The sequence below is a fragment of the Danio rerio genome, chromosome 14 (genome assembly GCF_052040795.2).
Source record: "Danio rerio strain M-AB ecotype USA chromosome 14, GRCz13ab, whole genome shotgun sequence".
Lineage (NCBI taxonomy): Eukaryota > Metazoa > Chordata > Actinopteri > Cypriniformes > Danionidae > Danio > Danio rerio.
Genome location: NC_141034.1, coordinates 34337745 through 34360518, shown reverse-complemented (window position 1 = coordinate 34360518; position 22774 = coordinate 34337745). Strand labels below are relative to the sequence as shown.

Below are 22774 nucleotides of genomic sequence, written 5' to 3'. Positions count from 1 at the left end.
TATATTATGTTTTCATTTTATTGTTAAGAGTGAAACAACATAGCCAGGGCGATGTGAATAGCTATGTTTCCATTCACCTATTTTTATGCAGATTTTTCATATGTGCATGAAAAAACTGTTGATGGAAACGCCAAGATGTGCATCAATTTTGAATATGCACATAAAAAACATATGCGCATAACTGAATAGGATAAATTTTTATTTTATTACCGCCAGATAATCAGGAAGTGACGATTTTGTCCATTTTAACTCGTTGGATGGAAACTGCTTCATTCACACATCTTTTATGTGTTAATTCAGTTTCACACATAAAGTTAATTCACATTTTTGGATGGAAACATAACTAATGATATTATAAAGTTTACTTTTCTTTGAAGTTTTACCTGTGGTTTCTTCGGGAATTTGTTTTCCATATCAAACTTGCGAAGTCTGAACTTTGAAGAAAAGGATGCTGAACTTTGTCCACCTAATATTAAGAAAAAACCCCAATCAGATATTCGTTTTACTCCATCTACACCGATACGGAGCATTTTAAGATGACAATGGTCTCTTCGGTGTTTTCAAAATGCTCTGTTTTTGGGGCTTGAAAACTCATGGCTAGTGTGGACGGAAGGCGTAATCGTAGCAAAACTTAAGCATTTTAAAACTAAAACACATTAGTGTAAATGGGGCTTCAGTATAGTATAAAAAAACAGAATCAGTTTTTCATTTTTAGGTGAACTATCCCTTTAAAGAAACTGGTTTCTGCATTTCAGCATGACAGTTAAGTGAGGTGTTTATTAACCTTTAAACAGTCTGCGAAGAAATTACAGCGCTAATGCCACAAGCTCAATTGCTGGATGCTATGAATAATATATGATATGTATATGAGTGTTTGGTATTATACCGACGCTGATTAGAGATATTCAGAGCATCTTGTTATTGTCCTCAGTTTCATCACATCGACTGATTAGTATCTTGTATGCCGCTAGAAGTACAATGAATCCCCAAGCTATTGAAAAGATGCTAAATACATGATGATTTGACAGCTAATACACTTATTAAATATTTCGATTTGAGCAAAGTATATTTAGCTTGTTTTAATGTATTCAGGTGGAGACCCGCAGGGCCTGTTTGATGTGAAGCACACAGATGGTGTTTGGGTGGTCGCTGTCAGCAAAACCCTGGACAGGGAGGAGAGAGATTTCTATCTTTTAAACATCACAGCCACCGATGGAACCTTTGTGGCAAAGGCGGCCGTAGAGATCACTGTCCTGGATGCAAATGACAACAGTCCTGTTTGTGAGAAGGCATGATGTGTATATTCATTAGCCCCTGAGCTCTTTATTCTGGACCCTGCGTGGAACTTTTAATGAATACATTTCAGACACATTGCACATACTCACAATTTTCATTTTTAGATAATGACCCCCATTTCTGCAGCGCCAGTTTAAACTGAAATCTGCTTTTGCTTTCAGGATGTGTATGCTCAAGCTGTTCCAGAAGATGTACTCATCGGAAAACACATTCTTCAAGTCTCAGCCACTGATGCAGATATCCAGTCAAATGCAGAAATCACGTACCAGCTAAGCGGCAGTGGAGCTGAATCATTTACAATTGATAGCAAGACAGGTAAAATGAACAAAGCGGAAAATATATAGTCTGCGTTTTTATCCAGAGCAATCTAAAGTGTGTCTTATTCAAGGACATAATGGCGCTGACTCATTGATCACTCCTTCCCATTTTCAAGCCTTACTACTACTGACTTTAAAGTGTCAATAGTTAAAACTAATTAGAGATTTTTGCCATACATACTGTTCTAAAGCTAAATGTGACAGCAGCAATGAAAAAAGTAGATATGCCTTTATATGTACTTAACTAAAGTAAAATATCCATCCATCGCTGACAATTTTAACATAATCCAGAGAAATCACATGCTAGACTATTTGGACATACACCTGCTGATTGCCCCTGTTAACTAGATGGTGATTATACTGTTCGTTTCAATAGTCATAAGCATCCTAAAGAGGTAGTCCAGTGTGTGTTTAAGTGTATATTTAAGGCTAGGTTGTGTTTATAAGATGCGAAGCAATGTGTGCTCATGCTTCATTTGTAAAAGATCAAGTTATTTTTTCATATATCTAACTTTGATTAAATACTGCTGCTCAGCTAGCATGAAAACGACTGTCATATTTCCGCCCTCAAGAGGCTATTATTGATCTGCTAGCATAATGTGCTGTAATTCGCGGATCGGCTAAACGTCACCAGGAAAAGTGCCACACCTCTTATTCAATTCAATTCAATTCAGCTTTATTTGTATAGCGCTTTTACAATGTAGATTGTGTCAAAGCAGCTTCACATAAATGGTCATAGTAACTGGAACAGTGTGGTTCAGGTTTTAGTGTTTAAGTTCAGTTCAGTTTAGCTCAGTTCAGTGTGATTTAATCATTATATATATATATCACGCACTGTGCCTCTGCTGTGTATATACTGTCAGTGTAGCTGTTAGCTGTATCAGTTTGAGCCTGAATCAGACAGAAAATTAAAAGGATGCAGATAAACCTTATGCCTACTCTCTAAAATAAAACCTGACAAGCGTTTTTCACATATATTGGGGTTATAAGCAGGTGTAAGTAATATGAAACATTCACATGTCTTCTGTGAGTTCATTATTTCAAATGTAGAACGCAGGGAAAAGCTGCTGCATAGAGAGACACTGCAATGCTGGTAAAGACTGTGGGTGTTTACAGCAGTTTGACTGATAAATATGAATTTGTAGCTAAATTGTTAACGGTGCCAAACAGCATTTCCCATTGTTTACATCCTTGTTTTTGTCCTTGCTACAACATACCATTAACATTAGAAACTATGCATGTAATAGATAAATTTTAAACAAAATGCTTACAGGTTGTGGCTCACAATCCAAAGCTTTTTCTAATATGGTTGGAGCTGCTCCTTCTTAAAGGAGTTTTAGCCGAATCCAGCACTGAATTGGTAGAGATTCTGGATCTGGATCCTTTATCAATTGCTAGCTATATATTTTGTATAATTCTCTGGAACATAATTAAAATTAAATTGTAAGCACTTCTCTCTTTGTGTCATGTCCTGAAGCCCACATTCAGAAACAGAACAAGATTTGTGGAAATAGCAGTGTTTGGTCAGCATACTAGCTTTCTCTGCTATCCGCTTGTTAAGTGTGACGAGATTGATGTCCAGAGATTGATGTGTTTGCTTTGATTTTATATAAAATTCCCTTTAATGTGTGATAGGACTTAAAAGTGGCCATAAACGAATATTTTCTCAATTCAAATGAGTAGCAGCCAAAAACAGCATTCTATACGTCACCGATACAGTACGTCATGACTTAACATGCCGATAACGTTACAGCACCTCTGGCCACACCCATTCGCTGCACAGAGTGTATGCACGTGGTGAATGCGCGTGACCTAAAGCGTTTGTGATCTCACTAGCCCGAATGTATGTTTTGTAGTCTCCAAACATTAGCTGTAGGCTTTGCTATCCTAACTCTCTAAAAGCCAATGTCACCTTTTGTATTGAACTTTAAGCATATTACCTTACAGTGATGTTATTCCTGTTCACACAGCTACATTACACATCAACTAAAATTTAAAATATTCTATTGTAGTGGCCCACCCCTTTCAATTCTTAAAAATTTTAAAATAAGCATTTGTATTATATAATATTTTCATAAAAAGGAAGTGTTAACACTTAAAACTAGGTGTTCTAATGCATCTCTATGGATGGGACAGTACATTTGACATTGTTCTCTTTGCTGGCTGCTTATTTTAGTCCCATACAATTCCTTTTTTTTCTATTTTTGAAAGTCATGAAAACACTGTCATAAGAGTTTTGATTTTTTTTGATTGAGCAAATCGGAATGCAAACAATTATTTGTAGTACATTCCCATTCACTGCTCTCTAGGTTTACTCATCTATGATGACTTCCCATGCTGAGAAATCCAGATAGTGAAAATGGTCTATTGTAGTAATGATTTCACAGTTGTAATACCTCAGACACAAGATTTCAGTGAAAATACAACGATGGAAGAATGTCAACATCACCAAAGTGCTCTGCTAGTGTTCTTTTCTGCAGTGAAATACAAAAAAGGAGACATAACATTATAAAAAAAACATCTGATTGTATTTGTATCCTCTTTCAGAATTTCTGCAGGTTTCACAAAGTTAAATTTAAGACTTTTAAAGACATTTTTAAGACCATTATGAATACAATATTAGACTTATACAGGGCTAAATGCTAATATCCCTATGCTAATATATGCTTTTAATATCCCAGTTAAATAAGATTTTCACTTGATCTATCAAAAAATTATTAAAATTTAATACATTTATTCATACAACAATAATAATGTTGTTTACATTTTTTTAAATACATTTTCAAAAATATGCATTCAAAACCCTATAACCCTTACCAAGAATACAACAAAACATAGCTGTGAATTACTTCAGTCTACAATAATAATAATTTAATAATAAAAAAAATATAGGTCAGGTCAGTATCCTCAGCAGTAAATAAATGAAGAACCTTTAAGCAAATGTTACTGTATGGAAAGTAATTAATTAATTAAAAAAAAAATAAAAATATAAAAGTTTTATTGAGATGGATTGTTGGTGGTTGAATGGGTGTTAATGGCCAGGTTGGGCAGATATACATGAAAAGGAAAATTAAGAGCAGTTTTTTCTTTTTTTTTTAAATATTTTAATACAGTACTTAATACAGTACTGTATTGTATTGTATTATATTATATTATAATAAGTTATTTCTTAGCCACAAGTTTTAAATAAATTGTCAAAACAAGTAAACCCTAGTTGTATGCAAACACGCAACACATACAAATCTTCAAAAATTATAAAACTAAATGTATGCACAACAGTATGTCCATGTTAGTGTGCTTACCATATATGGACTATAAATACACAGATAATTTTTAAACAAACATTATTGTAAAGATGACAATTAAACCATATTGGTAAATAGGGTTATGAATAGAGTTCTGTTAAAAGTTCTATTGAAATGGATTGTTAGCCTGATTGGATTGCTTTTTATGGACAAAGGAAAATTAAGACCTGTTTACAATTATTTAAGACCTACTAGACAACATTTCTGTCAATTAAAGACTTTTTAAGACCCCACTGACACCCTGATAGTGTATCCAATATGAAAGCATGCAGCATTTATTTGCTGTTCTTGCTTTCATTGACTATTTTGGCTATTATGTCAGAGAGAACATTTATGATTTGGGATCTTGCTCAATCAGGAGGCTCCACATATATATTTTTTTCACAAATATAAAGTGCTGATCCTTAATATTGTTTTATTTTTATTTTTCTAGGTGCAGTGAAAACACTGGCAACTCTGGATAGAGAGGTAACAGATGTGTACAACCTAACAGTGCGTGCAGTAGACAAAGACAATCACTTCTGCCAAGCTTCTTTGCTCATCACAGTTGAAGATGCAAATGACAACGCACCCAAATTCACATCTGACCCACATCATGTGAGCATTTATCAGAATACACAACCTGGAACATACGTGGCACGACTGGAGGCCTTCGACGCAGATATCGGTATGAACAACTTGTTATTTGGTAACTTTGTTTGTGCATATTGCCTCAAACCATCATGAAGAACGATTAGTTGCAGTAGATACACAATCATCGCTTCCAATAGTGTGTATCTTGATTGAAGCATCAGTAGTTATTAGTCTGTGCCATCTTTTGCTCTGTGTGCCATTTCATTACTCTCATCTCCACTCAGCATGCAGCTTTCCCTGACTGCAGAACAATTGAATATAATCTTCTCATACACGATTGTCTTAGCTCCCTGTGAAGGTAACAATTACTTTCTCACAGTGGTCCACACTCTAATTCAGACAATCTGAACTTTTCTGCCTTCTGGGCAAACTTCAGATCAGGTTTTTTTTTTTCATGGCATTTTAAGCATTGTTGTTTTTTTGTAATGTTTTAATCATTTTTATTGAGTTTACAGAACACTATTAAGTAAAAACAGAAACCTTTTATGGCTATTCATTTTTAAATTACCTGGCCTTTAGGGTCCTGGAAAAACATATTTTTGATTATGGTTTCTACACTGTACAAAATTATATGACAAAAGCTATGACAATTAAACCTTTTTAATGTTATTTTAACTTATTTTGATAAGTTAATCAGGTTTTAACTATATTTTTTAAATAAGTTCAAGTTTAACTTAACATTTTTAATCAGATTTTTAAATATATATATTAAATATATAATTTTTTTATATTTTTAAAACATTTTAGTTGGATTGGTTTAAGTTGAGATGACTAGAAAATGTCATTTAATTCAACTAAAGATTTAAGGGAGCAAGATTTTGTTACAGTATAAGTGCAAGTTTTTGACAATGATACAGTTATGATCTCCATGTAAACAATGATTTTATGAAAATGATGACGCCACATGATGCATTTTATGCATTTAGACAACCGCATAAAGTAGTTTTACAACCAAAAAGTAGTTGGAAAACCCAATAAATAGTGCCAAAACAGACATATTATATTTATTTTCAAAGTGACATTGCCAGCTACTAGCCTGGCATGCATGTTGTAGCATTTTTGGATGTGTCTGAGGATTTGTGTGAATAGTATCTGTTTTGGTTTAATTCATTTTAATGGCAATGATGCCTGTACACAAAGCTAGCCAAAAACAGAGATGATAAAAAAGGTTGTACTGTACATTGATATCATGTGCAGTACCTGACAAAAGTCTTGTCATCGATTCCAGTTGTAAGAGCAACAAATAATAGCTTGACTTCTAGTTGATCATTTGTAAAAGTAGCAGAAGGTAGATTTGTCAATGAATCATCTGTTGAACTGCATCCCAATCATCACAAATACTGCAGAAGACCTATTGGAACCCGCATGGACCCAAGATTCTCACAGAAATCAGTCAAGTTTTGTGAAGAAAAGATATTGGTTTGGGATTAATTCAGCATGGGGCATACAAGAGATCTGCAGAGTGGATAGCAACACCAACAGCTTGAGGTATCAAGACATTTGTGCTGCTCTTTACATTACACGTTCATTGCCATTCCAGATGACTTAATATTATTAATAAGTTATTGGAGTCATTGCAGAGATGTATGTATCTAGGTGTCCAAGCTCATGGCCTTTTCCCCTACACCATGACTTTATTTTCTAAACTGTACATTATTTCTGTTAAGTGATAAGACTTTTGTCTTAGCAAAGTCAGACCTTACTGTCCTAATTAAATAGTAAAAAATCATGACATGATCACAATTTATTTTGGTAAAACAAGTGTAATCTGTAGGCTTTTGCCTTTCATAATAGCCATTCTGATACCAAATGATCAACTTGAAATCAAGTTATTTTTTTGTTCCTAAAACTTGGATAGGCGACAAGACGTTTTTTCAGGTATAGTGTAGATGTATCTCCAATTGCTTATTACCAATCTTCCGAACAGTTCCAAGTGGAATTAAAACTGCCTATTCCAGCATGTGATTGCCTTCATTAGACTCACAAACTCAATTCATTGTTGCATTGTTACTCTTCAAACATCTTAGAAGTCACTTGTCTTGCAAAGTCTATCATGGCCACTAATTATTAAAATGAACAACTGCCCAACTGGGTGTCTTGTAATTAGCAGTTCTTCATAAATTAACATCAGGATGTGTTTGCGTTTATTTGCTGATTGGAGGGAAGATTGTGAAGTGATTCATTCTAATTCACTCAGCTGTCACTGTAGGATTTTTATAGGCGTTAATTAGTGACAGGCAATCAGGCTGGACGACCGGGCGACACCAACAACAAGGTCTGCTTTCATTGCACTAATGAGCATATGAACAAGTATGCATTTGTGTGTAAACCACAAATTAACCTAACAAGAAGCAATTAGTTTAAATTTCTGTCATTCTGCCTAGTTATGTCATGGAACTGACTCTGTTTTCCATACTTTGGGCTTCATGGCAAATCAGCATGTGTCCATTTGAGCCCACTCATGACTTAATGATATAATGATATTCTTCTGCCCACTTCTACTCAATATAGATCAGTTTTTACATCTGTTTACACTTCTTAGCATATCTTAATTTTAAGCTCCATTTTTGTCAGTAATGATCATGAAGTCAGTTACAAAAAATATTGCTGCTCTTTTAGAATTAATTCATTTAGAATAATTCAGCAATTTATATTTGATACTTAAAGTTTTTTTACATGTCATCTCCGCTCTCATCCTTTAGTCAGTCTTTGGTCAAGCTCATGGTTTGCTGGTTTACATTTAGAAATACAAGTGCATCCATGTGAGAGGGATGCAGGTTGCTCTTTGTCTTGTTACAGTGTTGGCGGCCAAAGAAAATTTCTTTCACTTCGTGTGCTGGTGGGAGGGATAGCAAGAAATGATATCGCTACTGTAGCTTGGATAGTAGAGGAAACTGATGTTCATTACATTACTCTGTGTTTCCTATAGGATTTTTTTTTATACAGATCTACCAAACACCTATGTCATTATTTCAATCTCTTTGCTTGCGCGCAAAATTATTAAAATAAAGTCATAATATGCAGAGCAATAGACCTTTATCTATAAAATTTACTTATTGAAACTATGTTCATTTTAACTGAAAGCTACGTCGTGTTTGCTGGCCTCACACATCACGCACCTGTCAGTCAGTCAGTCTGCACGTAACCTGGGTTAAACAAATGACACACACACAGTAAAGTTTGCGCTGTTATAATTCACGTACCTTTTAATACGTTTTGGTGTGATTATAACCAGCTATTAAAAAACACGACTGAATATTTGAATGAGAAGCATTCAAACAATGTAATGTTTTTTGGTGTGGTGCCCCGCCACGGAAGAATTAATGTAGCGGAAACCATGTAACTACCATTCGAGAGGATTCCCTATAGTGTTAATCTTGATAATGTGAATAATCTTGAATTTAATCCTCAGTTGTAGTTGAAAGCTTTAACCTTGGATCGTAATGTTTGATGAATACATTTGTCCTTTTTATGTCATTTATTGTAAATGCACACTCAAGTAGTCGATTGCTTCTGAGAGCACCGACTAGTGGTTGAAGTAGTCGATCGCTCGTCTAGACGACTAGTCTATGCAAGCCCTAATATATATAGGTTAATTTCATTATTGTATTGTGATTTTATTTGAATGTGTTACCCTGATGATGTTTTGACCATATTATGCACATTTTTATTTTCACAGTTTATGCACCATCTGAGTTTTGGCCTGATTCATCATGTGGATATTTCGTCCCATGTGCCAATGTTTACAACAAATTTAAGTAGATACATTTTACAGCGAGTGCTTTGAGAGGTCTCTCTTGGCGTATTTTATACAGCTCTCGCATATTAAACCATAATATGTTGTTCACTGCCAAAGAATTCAACCATTTCTAAAAATGTAGATTAAAATAAAAAAAGGCATTGGGGAACTCTTTCAACACTGAAACAGCCACTTTAAAAACAACATACTCCTATGAATGTAAACTCTAGAAAACAATAATAAAAAAGCAACTCTCAGACAGCCCGCTTTCACCAGCAACCACCTGTTCCCAGGCTAGACATCAGAGACAAAGCCCCATGTGCTACAAATCTAACACAGACCATCAGAAATCTAATGCAGAGCTCCAGAACTGACCTTTCCTAATGCTATTTCTTGCTTCCTTATCTCTAGGGATGAACGGTAAAATACGTTACTCATTTGAGGACTCTGCAGGAGGTTTGTTTTCAATTGAGGAGAGCTCAGGAATCATCAGTTTAGAAAGATCCCTGGACAAACAGATGAAGGCCATGCATGTTTTGAGGGTACGTGCGACAGACCAGGGCTTTCCCCATAGACTCTCCTCTCTGGGCTCTGTGGTGGTGACAGTGCTGGATGCTAATGACCATCCACCGGTGTTTGAGCGAAGGGAATACATTTCCACAGTTCCGGAAGATGTTACAATAGGGACTAAGCTACTGAAAGTCTTCGCTGCAAGCAAGGACAGGCAAATGACTTCCCAAATAACATACTCTTTCAGCAGCGGCAATGAGCAAGGAGCTTTCCGAATCGATTCACAGACAGGTGATGCACCCATCACAGAGTTCTGACAGCATGACACCAAAAGGATAGGACTGTAGTGTTGAAGATTCAGTGAATGTTTGTGTTTGCAGGTGACATCTTTGTGATGGAGCCCCTGGACTATGAGGAATCTTCACAGCACTATCTGACAGTGAAGGCCACTGTCGGTGGGAAGCAGTCACTCAGTGACATGGCTACTGTTAGCATTCACCTCCAAGACATCAACGACAACAGCCCTGTGTTCAGCCAGAAGATATACTCTGCTGTAGTCAGTGAGGACACCAGACTTGCAAGCACAGTGTTGACGGTAAGTGTTTTTGCATATATTTGCATTTAGTTACACCGTATCTTCTAAGTGGCCTATAATGTAGGCAGTTATGTTTTAATCATGTCTCTTGTTCTCTCTACACTTCCATATTAAAAATGGTCTGTTTTTTGTTCCAGTATAGTGTTTGTACAATTATAAAAAAAACTTTCAGAATATTTTATTAATGGCATGCAACATGAGCAACATGGCGATGACACTGAACACACTTTCAATCATTAAGAACAGCTTACTGGAGCAAGTGCATAACAAAAATACTCAAAGCCACTCAGAAAACATTAGTGCCCAATTAAGGAATCTAGATACTTAAAAATAAAGAACACACTTGTATGATGTTTAAAACAGATTGCCAGATTGAACTTTCTGAAAAAAGGGTTTACTTCTGCTGGAAAAACATCTTTGAACTATGATTGGGAGTGATAACTCAAGTGGACGTGGCTTTGTGGGTCCACCCTTTTTAACCTTTCAGTTAATTTTGTCATTCAGCCTATATAGATCAGGCATATACAATTATCTGCTTAAGTGCATTCTTAATCGATAGTAACAATGACACTGTTTTTAAATGCTGTACAACTGCTTGCTTTAATGCAATATACTGCATTAAAGGTGCTGTATGTAAGTTTTTGACTCTTCTAAAGCATAAAAATACCATAATATATTTGCAGATATTTAAAAAAAACATGCTAAGTGAACATATTTGTTTATCTGAAAAACAGTGCTAAAGTCAGATATTCTGCTTTGAAAATGTCTGTTTTGTGCTGAAACGTCTGTCATTCATTTTGGACATTTAATCTGCAACTTTAGCCAATTAAATTTTAGCACCCTGCGTTGCCTTTTGTGGAAAACATCAAATTTCATCCATTCAGTCAGAAAGGCTCTCAAAGTGTGCATATGCGACCGGAACTCAACCTTCAGTGTACAGTAGCAGCCTCTGAAATGAGACGCAGATTTAGAGTTGCACATTAAGGTGGTTATTAATTTGCAAATAATATAAATATTAAAATTGTAAACATTTGGTGAGCAGGTTACATCATAACCTTGTATCCTAACAACACGCTACGTTTGCACCAGATGAAAAATGACAGAAATTTAAATACAGCCATTCACAGGCACAAAATAGTGCAAAATGGTAAGGTTTATAATCTAATACATATTAGACCTCTTAAACATTATTAAATGTAGATGCTGAATCACTGACTGACGGTCAAGATATGAGGTAAACTATCTGCTGCTGCTTTTAGTAGTATGGCAATAAATGTCATGTAAAATGACATTCAAACTCACAATATTAGCATTTAACACTGAATAAAGCACATGAGGGGTACCTGAGGTGATCATTGTCATAGTTATCTGTTGTTTAGTTGCAAGAAATAGAATATTAGTTTCAAAAATATAAATTTCAGGTGTTGGTTAAATATTCTTTCTATCAGGTGCCGTTGCTTTTATTTAGAACACTGTTTAAATTAGCCATCAGGCTTGACAGTCAGGCACACTGCTATTGGTGTCGTCAATCTGGCAACCTGCGTTTGTTTTGAACCAAGTGTGCAATACCTAGTTCAACCACTGGGTGTCTAACTTACATACTGCACCTTTAAGTGCTATACATATAAACGTAATGTGACTTCACTTGAATATAATGGTGCCTTTATCACAATCATCAAGTACATACTTGCTACGACTTATGACAAAAACTACCCACAAAGTCTTCTGACCAGTTTGCATTACCATGCAACCACAAAGAACACCTTAGCAACCACACAGCACCACTTTGGTAACCACCACAGAGCACTAGCAAAATGCTAAGTAACCACATACTAACGTGCAAAAACAAATCTTAGTAAGCAGCACAAAGCATACACTTTAAATCTTCTGGAACACCCTGCAAATCCAGTCACTTTGACAACTACTAGAAGATTCTAGTTTGTATCCCAAACACATTAACAATTACCTAAAAGTGTCTATGCTAAAATATTCTTCAGCTTTACCTTTACCTTAACCTTACCGTGGAAATGACCTGTAACCTTATGAATAGTCTAGCACCTCACTGGCAATCATTAAAGCACTACAGCACCTCTGTGAGAACTACCTAGCAACAACCCAGATCACCCCTATCATCCACGCAGCAACATGCTAAAAAAAACTCTGCTGTACACAACTCCTCCATACTGTACATCTGATACTGTGCCAGTGAGTTTTGGGTGAGGAGGCACCACATGAATCTACTTTAAATTAAATCAATGTACACATCTGTGGAAAGTACTTAATGTTGAGTAAACACATTTTCATGAAGTGTAATGATCCCTGTCCTTAGGTACTTGCGAATGATCTTGATGGGCCTTTAAACAACCAAATCCGCTATTCCATTGAAGAGAGCAACCAGAGCTGCCCATTCATCATGGACGCAGTCAGTGGTGAACTGCAACTGGCCCGTCAGTTAGACAGAGAGATGGTAATGCTTTTTTGATTGATACTTTCCCCTTGGATAGAGTGGGTTTTAAAAATACCTATAATTCATTGAGCACCAATTTTTTACACATTAAAAATTTATTTGACCTTATGTTTTGTCTATTACATTTATCCATTGTCTCTGAAAATTTTGTTTGTCATAAAAATGTATTGTATAAGATTTTTTCCATTCTTTGCATCCATAGCCAGCATTTTACTGAAGCTAAAGCCAAAAACTAGAATGTCATCTGACAAATTAATCCACTTCATCTCGCAGCACAGATCACTTTGAATAACAAAGTGCAAAAAATAAAGATAAATTGTGGTAGATGGTTGAGCACCACTGCTATTGTATGCTGGTTTCAATGCCTAATCATATGCCACTCATATGTATTTGTGTGTGTTTACATTTGACATACAGCCAGTAAATACAATATTTACTTTTTAAATTTTTCTTTCTTTCTTTTTTTTTTTTATAAAAAAGCATAACTGAGATCAAAAGCATCACTGCATGAAGGCTGTGCTAACACTTTATAGTAACTACACACTATAAATCATTTATTAAGCATAAGCATCTAGTGAATTCATTATTTGTTAAGCATTAACTCTACATTAATAAAATATTAGTAAGCAGTTTATAACTACAGCTACAAATGCTGTATTCTTGACTTATAACCACATTTATAATGTGCTTATTAATTGTACTCATATTTATGACTGGTTGATTTTCGTTATTAAATTGAGTATTGCATTATTTACAAACCATTTGTATTTAAAAGTGGTTGGAGGTTTTTAAGATAATTGAGAATGAGTTAGTAAATGATTAATAAACTATTGAAATCAACATTTATATATCTTATTATTCAGGCATATAGTAATGGTTACTATGTATGTTAATAAATGCTTTATTAAATCAACTTTATGCAGTTTTGTGACCTAATCTAAATTGAGGACTATTCAATCAATCAATCAATCAATCAATCAATCAATAACCTTTATTTGTTACATTTATGCTTTAGAAATGCCATATAAATGACAATTAAAGCCTCAGTATCAAATGAACAATACATCTTTACACTCTTATCTAAAAAGTAAATTTATTGTTTAGTTTAAACATTGCTGAATAACAGGAGTATCAAAATACGACATAAAATTAAATAAATATACAAATTTAACAATATAATAAGATGCATTGTTTAAACTGCAGTTTTTTTTATTTTAGATGAGGTTGCCAAGATTTATTTTTTTATTGATATAGTTTCACTTGTGTATTTTCAAACGAACAGAAGTGAATAAAGTCATTTATTTTCTTTTTTTCTGTTTAGAATTTAACTGACCGTTTAATTGTCATTTATAAGGGATTTACAAAGGATAAATAGTCCTCACTTTGGATTAGGTAACAAAACTGGATGAAGTTGAGGTAATAAGGCATTTATTAACATACAAATTAACTATTAGTATATGCCTAAATAGGCGACGCAGTGGCGCAGTAGGTAGTGCTGTCACCTCACAGCAAGAAGGTCACTGGGTCACTGGTTCGAGCCTCAGCTCAGTTGGCATGTTCTCCCTGCGTTCGCGTGGGTTTCCTCTGGGTGCTCCGGTTTCCCCCACAGTTCAAAGACATGTGGTACAGGTGAACTGGGTAGGCTAAATTGTCCGTAGTGTATGAGTGTGTGTGTGAATGTTTCCCAGAAATGGGTAAAAATGTGCTGGATAAGTTGGCGGTTCATTCCGCTGTGGCGACCCCGGATAAATAAAGGGACTAACTGACAAGAAAATGAATAAATGAATGAATATGCCTAAATAATAACATATATGAATTTTAATTTGAATAGTTTATGAATCATTTACTAACTCATTCTGAATGATCTTAAAAACAACCAACTATGCTTAAAAACTGTTATGCAATACTTAATTTAGTAATGAAAAATAAATCATTACCAAATTATGACAGTACCTTTATTAAGCACATCATAAATGTGGCTGTAAGTCACGAATTCAGCAATTGTAGCTGCAGTTATAAACAGCTTACTAATGTTTGTTAATATAGTTAATGTTTAACAGGTAATGAATTCACTATTTGCTAACGCTCCATAAATGGTTCATAGTGTATAGTTATTATAAAGTGTTACCAGATATTATCTATTAAAAAAATTTTGATTAGTGCGCATTGGATTCAGCGTGCAAGGTTTCTGTACATGATTGATTTTTAGGATAACGAATACAAAAAGTGCACATGAAAACTCAGTGTGCAAAGAACTTAAGTGTTGAGATTTCAGTCATCTTTGTCAACATACCTTGTCAATAGACTTGTCATTAATGTAAAATAAAATAACATTTTTGGTTTAGTTGCCAGACTGTGTATACATTCATCGGTTGGTACACCTTGCTAGTAGACCAATTTTGTCTTCGAAACGACAAGCTGATAGCAACATTAGTCTAAGATTTTAGTCCATATTGATTTCATTGTCATTAAACTTGTTCTTAGCCTCCAACTCAGGGTTGCACCAACTTTTTCTTATAAAAGGCCAAAAACAAAGTTGATTAAGGGTGGTGGGCCGAAGGTAAATATATACCAAACTATATTACATTACAGTTGCCATTGGTGATTTCCTAGTTTATTTAATATTTAAAAATAACTAGAAAACATTGCTTTATAGTAACTAATGCGGTACATATTGTATAATGGTATAATGAACTTATTACAGTAAAAAAAACAATCCCATTTATAACAGAATGGAGTTACACTAGTCAAGCTACGCTTGTTTTTACCTTGATTTGCTTGCCAATGTCTTTTGCAATGTTCTTTATTCATTGAATGACAGTGTTTATAAAAATCAGATTCAGAATTTAATTGAATCATTTATTTTCAGTTTGCTTTTTTTTGTTTTACATTCAGTTTTCAGGAATGAAACAAACAAACAAACAAACTAATAAAGTTGTTAAATTAGAAATGACGATTTGTGTTAAAGGCATTCGCCACAACTCCATCATTCTCATGTGGGATGGTGGGCCAAATCAAAGGTTACCATGGGCCAACCATGGGCCCTAGTTTGAACAGCTCTGCTCTAACTCGCTGGTCTCAGACCCATTTCCTGTAAGGGAATAGCCAGAGCTCTACACAGCTTTGCTTCAATGCTAGTTAAACACACTGGATCCAGGAAACCAAGGTCGATAAGATTACTAGAAGTTTCCAAGCAAGCATCATTTAGAGCTGTTTGAAACTAAACTGTGCAGAGAACAGAGCCAGGAATTGATTTTAAGGCTGTTGCTTTGACTTAAACTAGCAAGAGAAATCAAATAATTTTTAAGGCAATGGTCAACAATATACGTGATTTAATCACACATGCACATGATTTTGTTGAAATTTAGGCAGATGTAAAAGTTCCTGTCAAATGCAAGGATAAATGAATTTGTTACGTGTTTTTTTCTTGTTTAAATTAGGTAGCGAGTTACATGCTGACCGTGATGGCCTCCGACAGCGGAAGTCCCCTCAAATCCGACAGTGCAGCAATCAACATTGCTGTGTCTGATGTGAATGATAATCCCCCTGTCTTCTCTCAGGCTAACTACAGTCTCATCATCCAGGCAAGACCACAGTCTCCTACAGAGTAGAGCAGATAAAACCCTACACACGCATTCCTAACTCCATGCCTGAGTTCTCAGTAAGAGGTGATGGCGAAATCCCTTGAAATGATTCTAGATATTTTTTTTTCCTTTTCTGCAGGAAAATCTACCTTCAGGGACCAGCGTGTTACAGCTCAATGTGACAGACAACGACTCCCTCCATAATGGGCCTCCTTTCTCCTTTATCCTGATAGGCGTAGAAGCAAACCCCTTTAGCATAGACCAGCAGGGTTTGGTTAAGACCGCTGGACCATTGACAAAGGGCCAGTATACACTCCAAGTGCAGGTAAGAAATGAGATTTATTCAGTTCTTCAGGGGAATTTTACAGCTGTGTTTCTCAAAATGGACTTTATAGACCCCTGTGGCTCCTTCACAAACATCCAGCGGACAAGAAACCCCACATGTGGTCAACAAAGACACTACTATTTTCAACTAGTTTTAGCATGTACAGTTGCGTCTCTTGTGACCACTTGTTTCAGATTTCATTCTGTAAAAAGTGATTTTTTGACTTTACAGTTCTTAAAAAAGTGAGTTGCCATAAAATTATTATATGTTAAATGAAATAATCTGCTAATCTTCAGTCAGTAATCGCTCTATGGCTGCGACAATAAAGTAGCTAATCATATTTTACAGACCCTTCTCTCTTGTTTCATCATAATCTTCATCACTTCAACAGTACTACTACATAAACACAGAGATGTTTATGGCTCTTTTGAGAGGGAATGAAAAGAATGTGAATGGCAGCTATGATTTTTATTTTAATACCTTATTCTAACACCTTATTTTTGTTGTACTTTCTCACAACACGTGCCATAAAGATCTAGAGTTCGTTGGATGGCATCTATTTGATTGAATATTAGCAGTTCAACAGTCCAAAAACACCAGCTACTGTAATCTCTACAGTGTTTTGGGGCTGTTGGAATAAATTAGATCTCAAGGTCAAATCATTTTAGACCCTCCTTGGCTATTTAGCTCTGTCTGGTCGAATCTGATTGCTGAAACCACATATATACTGAGTAAGCATTACATATTAGTTTAAAGTTTATAACCATTAAGAACTTAGGGTACACATAGTATGCTTTCATATTCATACTAAATAGAACATGTTTTCAAGTGTTGTTTTAACATATTATAAAGTAGCAAAATATGCAATGTGATTTTACATTTAAAAAATTGATTGAAAGAACATTAAAGCAGACCGAAGAAAAATCATATGTATCATCAGAAAATCTTAAAAATATTTATCATCAGGAATAAATGAGGTAGGGGAGAGTGAAAACAAAAGTACTATTTTTTTATTTTTTATAAAAAACTCATTTTATAAGATAATATTTTTAGAGGAAATATAATTTTGCTCACAAGAGTGGTCCATCAAATGCCGGTGTTATTTTTGATCAGCGTAGGACAGCTCAAACATAACTTCACTTTAAACTATACTAAAGTTGCATGTTACTTTTGACCCCATAGGCAGGGATGAAAGTAACACATTTGGGTCAAAAGTAACACAACAATTTTTACTAGATTTATTGGCTTAATCTTGTAATGTTAACTTCAAACATATTTTGTCCTTTACTTTTGCAAAAAAAAAAAAAAAAAAAAGCAATCCAACAATGCAAAATGTGATTTTTTTTCTACAATTTTTGAATATTTTATTATTGTTGGCAATATGCAATAATTTTATAAAAATTGTGAATCCAAAGTCTAATGTGGAAGTGAAAAATAAGGTCTAAATATTAGCATTCATTTATTTTATTTTCAGCTTAGTTCCTTTATTAATCTGGAGTCGCCACAGCGGAATGAACCGCCAGCTTATCCAGTTTGTTATCCTACATTTTTTTATGTAGCGGATGCCCTTCCAACCACAACCCATCACTGGGAAACATCCACACACACTCATTCACATTCATACACTATACCATGGACTGTGAGGGAAACTGGAGCACCCAGAGGAAACCCACGTGATCACAGGGAGAACATGCAAACTCAAGAAAGAAATGCCAACTGACCTAGCCGAGGCTCGAACCAGTGACCTTCTTGCTGTGAGGCGAATGTGCTATCCACTGCGCCACCCTGAAAATTAGCTGTGGAACAAAAATAACAGTGTTACTTTCGTCCCCCGATTGAACTATTGCCATTTAAACCTGATTTAGTTTTAAACTGAAAAACTCTGATATCGCAAACTTAAGGATGTGTTATTGCACATTAACCTGCAGATTGATCATTGATGTGACACATGAAAAGAGAAACAACTTCTAATAGGGAAAAAAGAATAGCAACAATAATTTACTTTCTGCACTCAAAAACTGAATTTTGGAGCTAATCGCAGGACATGGTCGCAGCTCCAACGAGGATTGCATGCTGAATGTGCTGTTATAGCCTGGAAATCAAATGTTGTCAGGGCTCCAAGAAAATTGATTTGTTTCTTTCACCCTGCTCTCCCCTACTTTGGAAACACTTTAAACTCATGATAAGATTTCTTGGCTCAGATGTGTTGGATGAATAATGCTTGATTATACTTGTACATCGAGAATGGCATTAAGGTGTACATGCCTAAAAACACATTTTGTATGAATCAAAAACATACATAATTCCAAGAAATGCCTGTTAGTGGAAGATTCCATTGTGTTGTAAGGTCCTAAAGATTCACGTGTTGAAAGCGCCATCTTGTGTTAAACAAGTGTCATAGCAAGCAAGCGCAAATACTTTAGCTGACTTTCTATCCACAATGGCTGATCTATAACGAGTCAAGTCACCTTTATTTTTGTAGTAATTTAAGCAAGGTAGATTGTGGTAATGTTGCTTTACAAAGATGAACAGCAATACTGTGCAGAAATGAGCAATTAAAAAAAGGTTTTTTTTTGTGAGATGTTAAAAATATCAAACACTAATATTAATTTACTTTAACTTCAATAATTTATTTATATATTTTAAAGGGACAGTACACCCCAAAATAAAAATCTGGTCATTGTTTACTCACCCTTAACTAGTTCCAAGCTGTTGAACACAAAATAATATATTTTGGAAAAAGCTGAAAACCTTTAATCATTGACTGAACATCCATGGCAGGAATAGTGAATACTATAGAAATTAATGTTTAACAGTTTACATATTTCTTCAATATATATATATATATATATATATATATATATATATATATATATATATATATATATATATATATATATATATATATATATATATATATATATATTGAATATATATATATATATATATATATATATATATATATATATATTTTTTTTTTTTTTTTTTCATTTATATTACGTCACATTTTATAATATATTTACACTATAATTAAAACATATAGAGAGAGACATAATACTTTCCCAATGCTTTATTCAGTTACAACAATTAAGCAAATTATTTTATGAATAAAAAATTCATATTATTAATGAAAGGTTTAAAATGTCACTGCTTTGATTTATCAATAATCAACTGTTTTCATCCTTGATAATAATAACAGTTAAATTAAAGACATTTTGAGCACCAAATCTACTTATTTCTTAAAGATCATCGATGTGATTTGATTTAGACAGAATACTTGAACTGGTCTGACACTTTCAATTTACTAGAACTTTTATATTATGCTGTTTTAGCAAAATCTATATTATAAAAGCACTATAGAAATAAACATGAATTTAATTAATATCAGCTGAAAATTCAGACTAGACAGCACTTGGATAAATTGTATTTTAAAATGCGTGAATGCTTGAAGTCTTAAGTTTCATATGTCACATGAAAGCTGAATAAATATTATTTTTGTATGGTGTATGGTTTATAGGGTAGGACAATGTTAAGCTGATTTACATTTGAAATCTTTAACCAGAGGGTTAAATAAATATGTACAAAATCGTCTGTAATGTTGTCTGAATTAAGCTATCAACAATGCATATTACTAATCATAAATTTATTTTTTTTGTAGAAATGTACATAATTTCTTCATGATCTTCTTGTAATATTTTAATGATTTTGCCACAAAAAAGAAATTGATCATTTTGACCCATACAACATATTTTTGGCTTTGTCCTAAATTAAATATACCCAGCGCAATATAAGACTGGTTTTGTGGTCCATGCATGGACACATTTATTAAAATAGGATCATTTTATTGTGAGATTATTATACAAAATAAATGTTTACATGTACTTTTGATATACAGTTGAAGTCAAAATTATTGCCCCCCTGAATTATTAGCCCCCCTGTTTATTTTTTCTCCCCCGTTTAGCGGGGAGAAGATTTTTTTCAACACATTTCTAAACATAATAGTTTTAATAATTTATCTCTAATAACTGATTTATTTTATCTTTGTCATGATGATAGTACATATAATTCTACTAGATATGTTTCAAGACACTTCTATACAGCTTAAAGTGACATTTAAAGGCTTAACTAGGTTAATTAGGCAGGTTAGGGTAATTAGGCAAGTTATTGTATAATTATAGTTTGTTCTGTAGACTATTGAAAAATATATAGCTTAAAGGGGCTAATAATTTTGACCTTAAAATGGTTCGTTAAAAACTGCTTTTGTTCTAGCCGAAATAAAACAAATAAGACTTTCTCCAGAAGAAAAAATATTACCAGACATACTGTGAAAATATCCTTGCTCAGTTAAACATCATTTGGTAAATAAAAGAATAACCAAATCATTACTGTAAATGCTGTAAATTCCAAAAAGTTTTATTGGTAATGTATTTTAAATGTAAAAAAAAAATAAAAAAATAAGGTATTGTAAAATATTAAGTGCTTAAAATATTCAAATTCTACAAAAAAAATAAATAAATAAAGGAAAAGCTCACCAAAAAAATATCTGTCATTAATTATTCACCCTTTACTTGTTTCAAACCTTAATGAGTTTCTTTTTTTTCTGTCAAACACAAGAAGATAGATAGAACAATAGAAGAAGATATTTTGAACAATGTTGAACTCAACAGTATGCGTTTTTCCTACTATAGAAGTCAATGGTGGTTTTCAGCTTTCTTCAAAATATATTCTTTAGTGATCGACAGAAGAAAAAAACGCATAAAGGTTTGGAACCACTCAAAGATGAGTAAATAGTGGGTAATTTTTTTTGGAAACTATCCTTGTAAATTAAACTATCCTTTAACAAAATAAGTTTTAAAGATGTAAAACTCTATGAAACAAAAACCCATTTATGAAACATGTAAACTAAACATCATCTCCATTTGATTCCAGGTGTCTGACAATGGAAAACCTCCACTAAAATCAGTCACATTTATCACAGTTCTTGTAGCTCAGGCCAGCATGTTTCCTCCATCTGTGCTTCCTCTCGACATTTTCATCATCCTCCTGGAAGATGAATATTCTGGAGGCACACTGGGAAAAATCCATGCCACAGATCAAGATGAACACGACACACTCGCATTCAGCCTGGACCCACAGTCCCACAGCTTGTTTTATATCATTGGCACAGACGGCAGACTGTTGGCGCGTGAAGGCCTGGACGTGGGTCATTACCAGCTTAACGTCTCGGTCAGCGACGGACATTTTTCAGTTTCGTCCATTGTCAAAGTGAATGTCTTGCAGGTCACAGAGCAGATGCTGGACAGCTCTATCTCTATACGCTTCGCTGGCATCACCACGGAGGATTTTATCCAGGACCATTGGAAAAATTTCCAGAAAATGCTCCGCAGCGTGGCTGGAGCCCGCAGGGGTGCTATCAATTTGATCAGTCTGCAATCTGCTGGATTTGGCAATGGCCTGGATGTTCTTTTGTATTTTGAGAGACCCGGACGAGGCGCCGGTGCACTGGAGGCTCTCTCTCAGAAGATAAGCTCTTCCAGAGGAGCCATCAAGGAGATGACTGGACTGCATGTTGTGAGGGTTTTGAACAGTCGCTGTTTAAGCTCTGAGTGTCCTGATGGCAAGTGTAGACGGGTGCTTCTGTTTAACCAGACTACTATGGGTGCATACAGCACTGCACGAGTGAGCTACATCACACCCAGACATCACATGACGGCCAAATGTCTGTGCACAGGTATGTAGTGTTGGCTTTATAAAGTGTTACAAAAGAATAATAATAAAAAATTTTAAATTAATAATGGCAGCACAGTGGCTCAGTGATTAGCACTGTCACCTCACAGCAAGACAGTAGCTGGTTCGAGTACCGGCTGGGTCAGTTGGCATTTCTGTGTGGAGTTTGCATGTTTTCCCTGTCTTCGCGTGGGTTTCCTCCGGATCCTCTTGTCTCCCCCACAGTCCAAAGACATGCGCTATAGGTGAATTGAATAAACTAAATGTAAACTGTTT

General features: G+C 34.6%; 1 protein-coding gene and 1 long non-coding RNA gene across 4 annotated transcripts in view; one reads left to right on the top strand and one right to left on the bottom strand.

The window, feature by feature from the left end:
- Nucleotides 1-22774, bottom strand: part of LOC141377537 (uncharacterized) — a 163744-nt gene that overhangs the window by 45957 nt on the left and 95013 nt on the right. The window contains exon 3 of one of the 3 annotated variants that reach the window (XR_015507586.1): nt 18493-18567. The exons of the other annotated variants lie outside the window; for them this stretch is intronic. This is a non-coding gene — a long non-coding RNA (uncharacterized LOC141377537). The remainder of the gene's footprint in view (nt 1-18492; nt 18568-22774) is intronic. 3 annotated transcript variants of the gene reach the window in all.
- fat1b (FAT atypical cadherin 1b) overlaps nt 1-22774 on the top strand; it is a 69805-nt gene that overhangs the window by 30285 nt on the left and 16746 nt on the right. Inside the window, exons 12-20 of the mRNA XM_087281552.1 lie at nt 1093-1289; nt 1458-1611; nt 5352-5585; nt 9702-10091; nt 10181-10395; nt 12725-12862; nt 16303-16446; nt 16586-16771; nt 21701-22502. Of these exons, the coding sequence (XP_087137678.1) occupies nt 1093-1289; nt 1458-1611; nt 5352-5585; nt 9702-10091; nt 10181-10395; nt 12725-12862; nt 16303-16446; nt 16586-16771; nt 21701-22502 (2460 nt within the window). The remainder of the gene's footprint in view (nt 1-1092; nt 1290-1457; nt 1612-5351; nt 5586-9701; nt 10092-10180; nt 10396-12724; nt 12863-16302; nt 16447-16585; nt 16772-21700; nt 22503-22774) is intronic.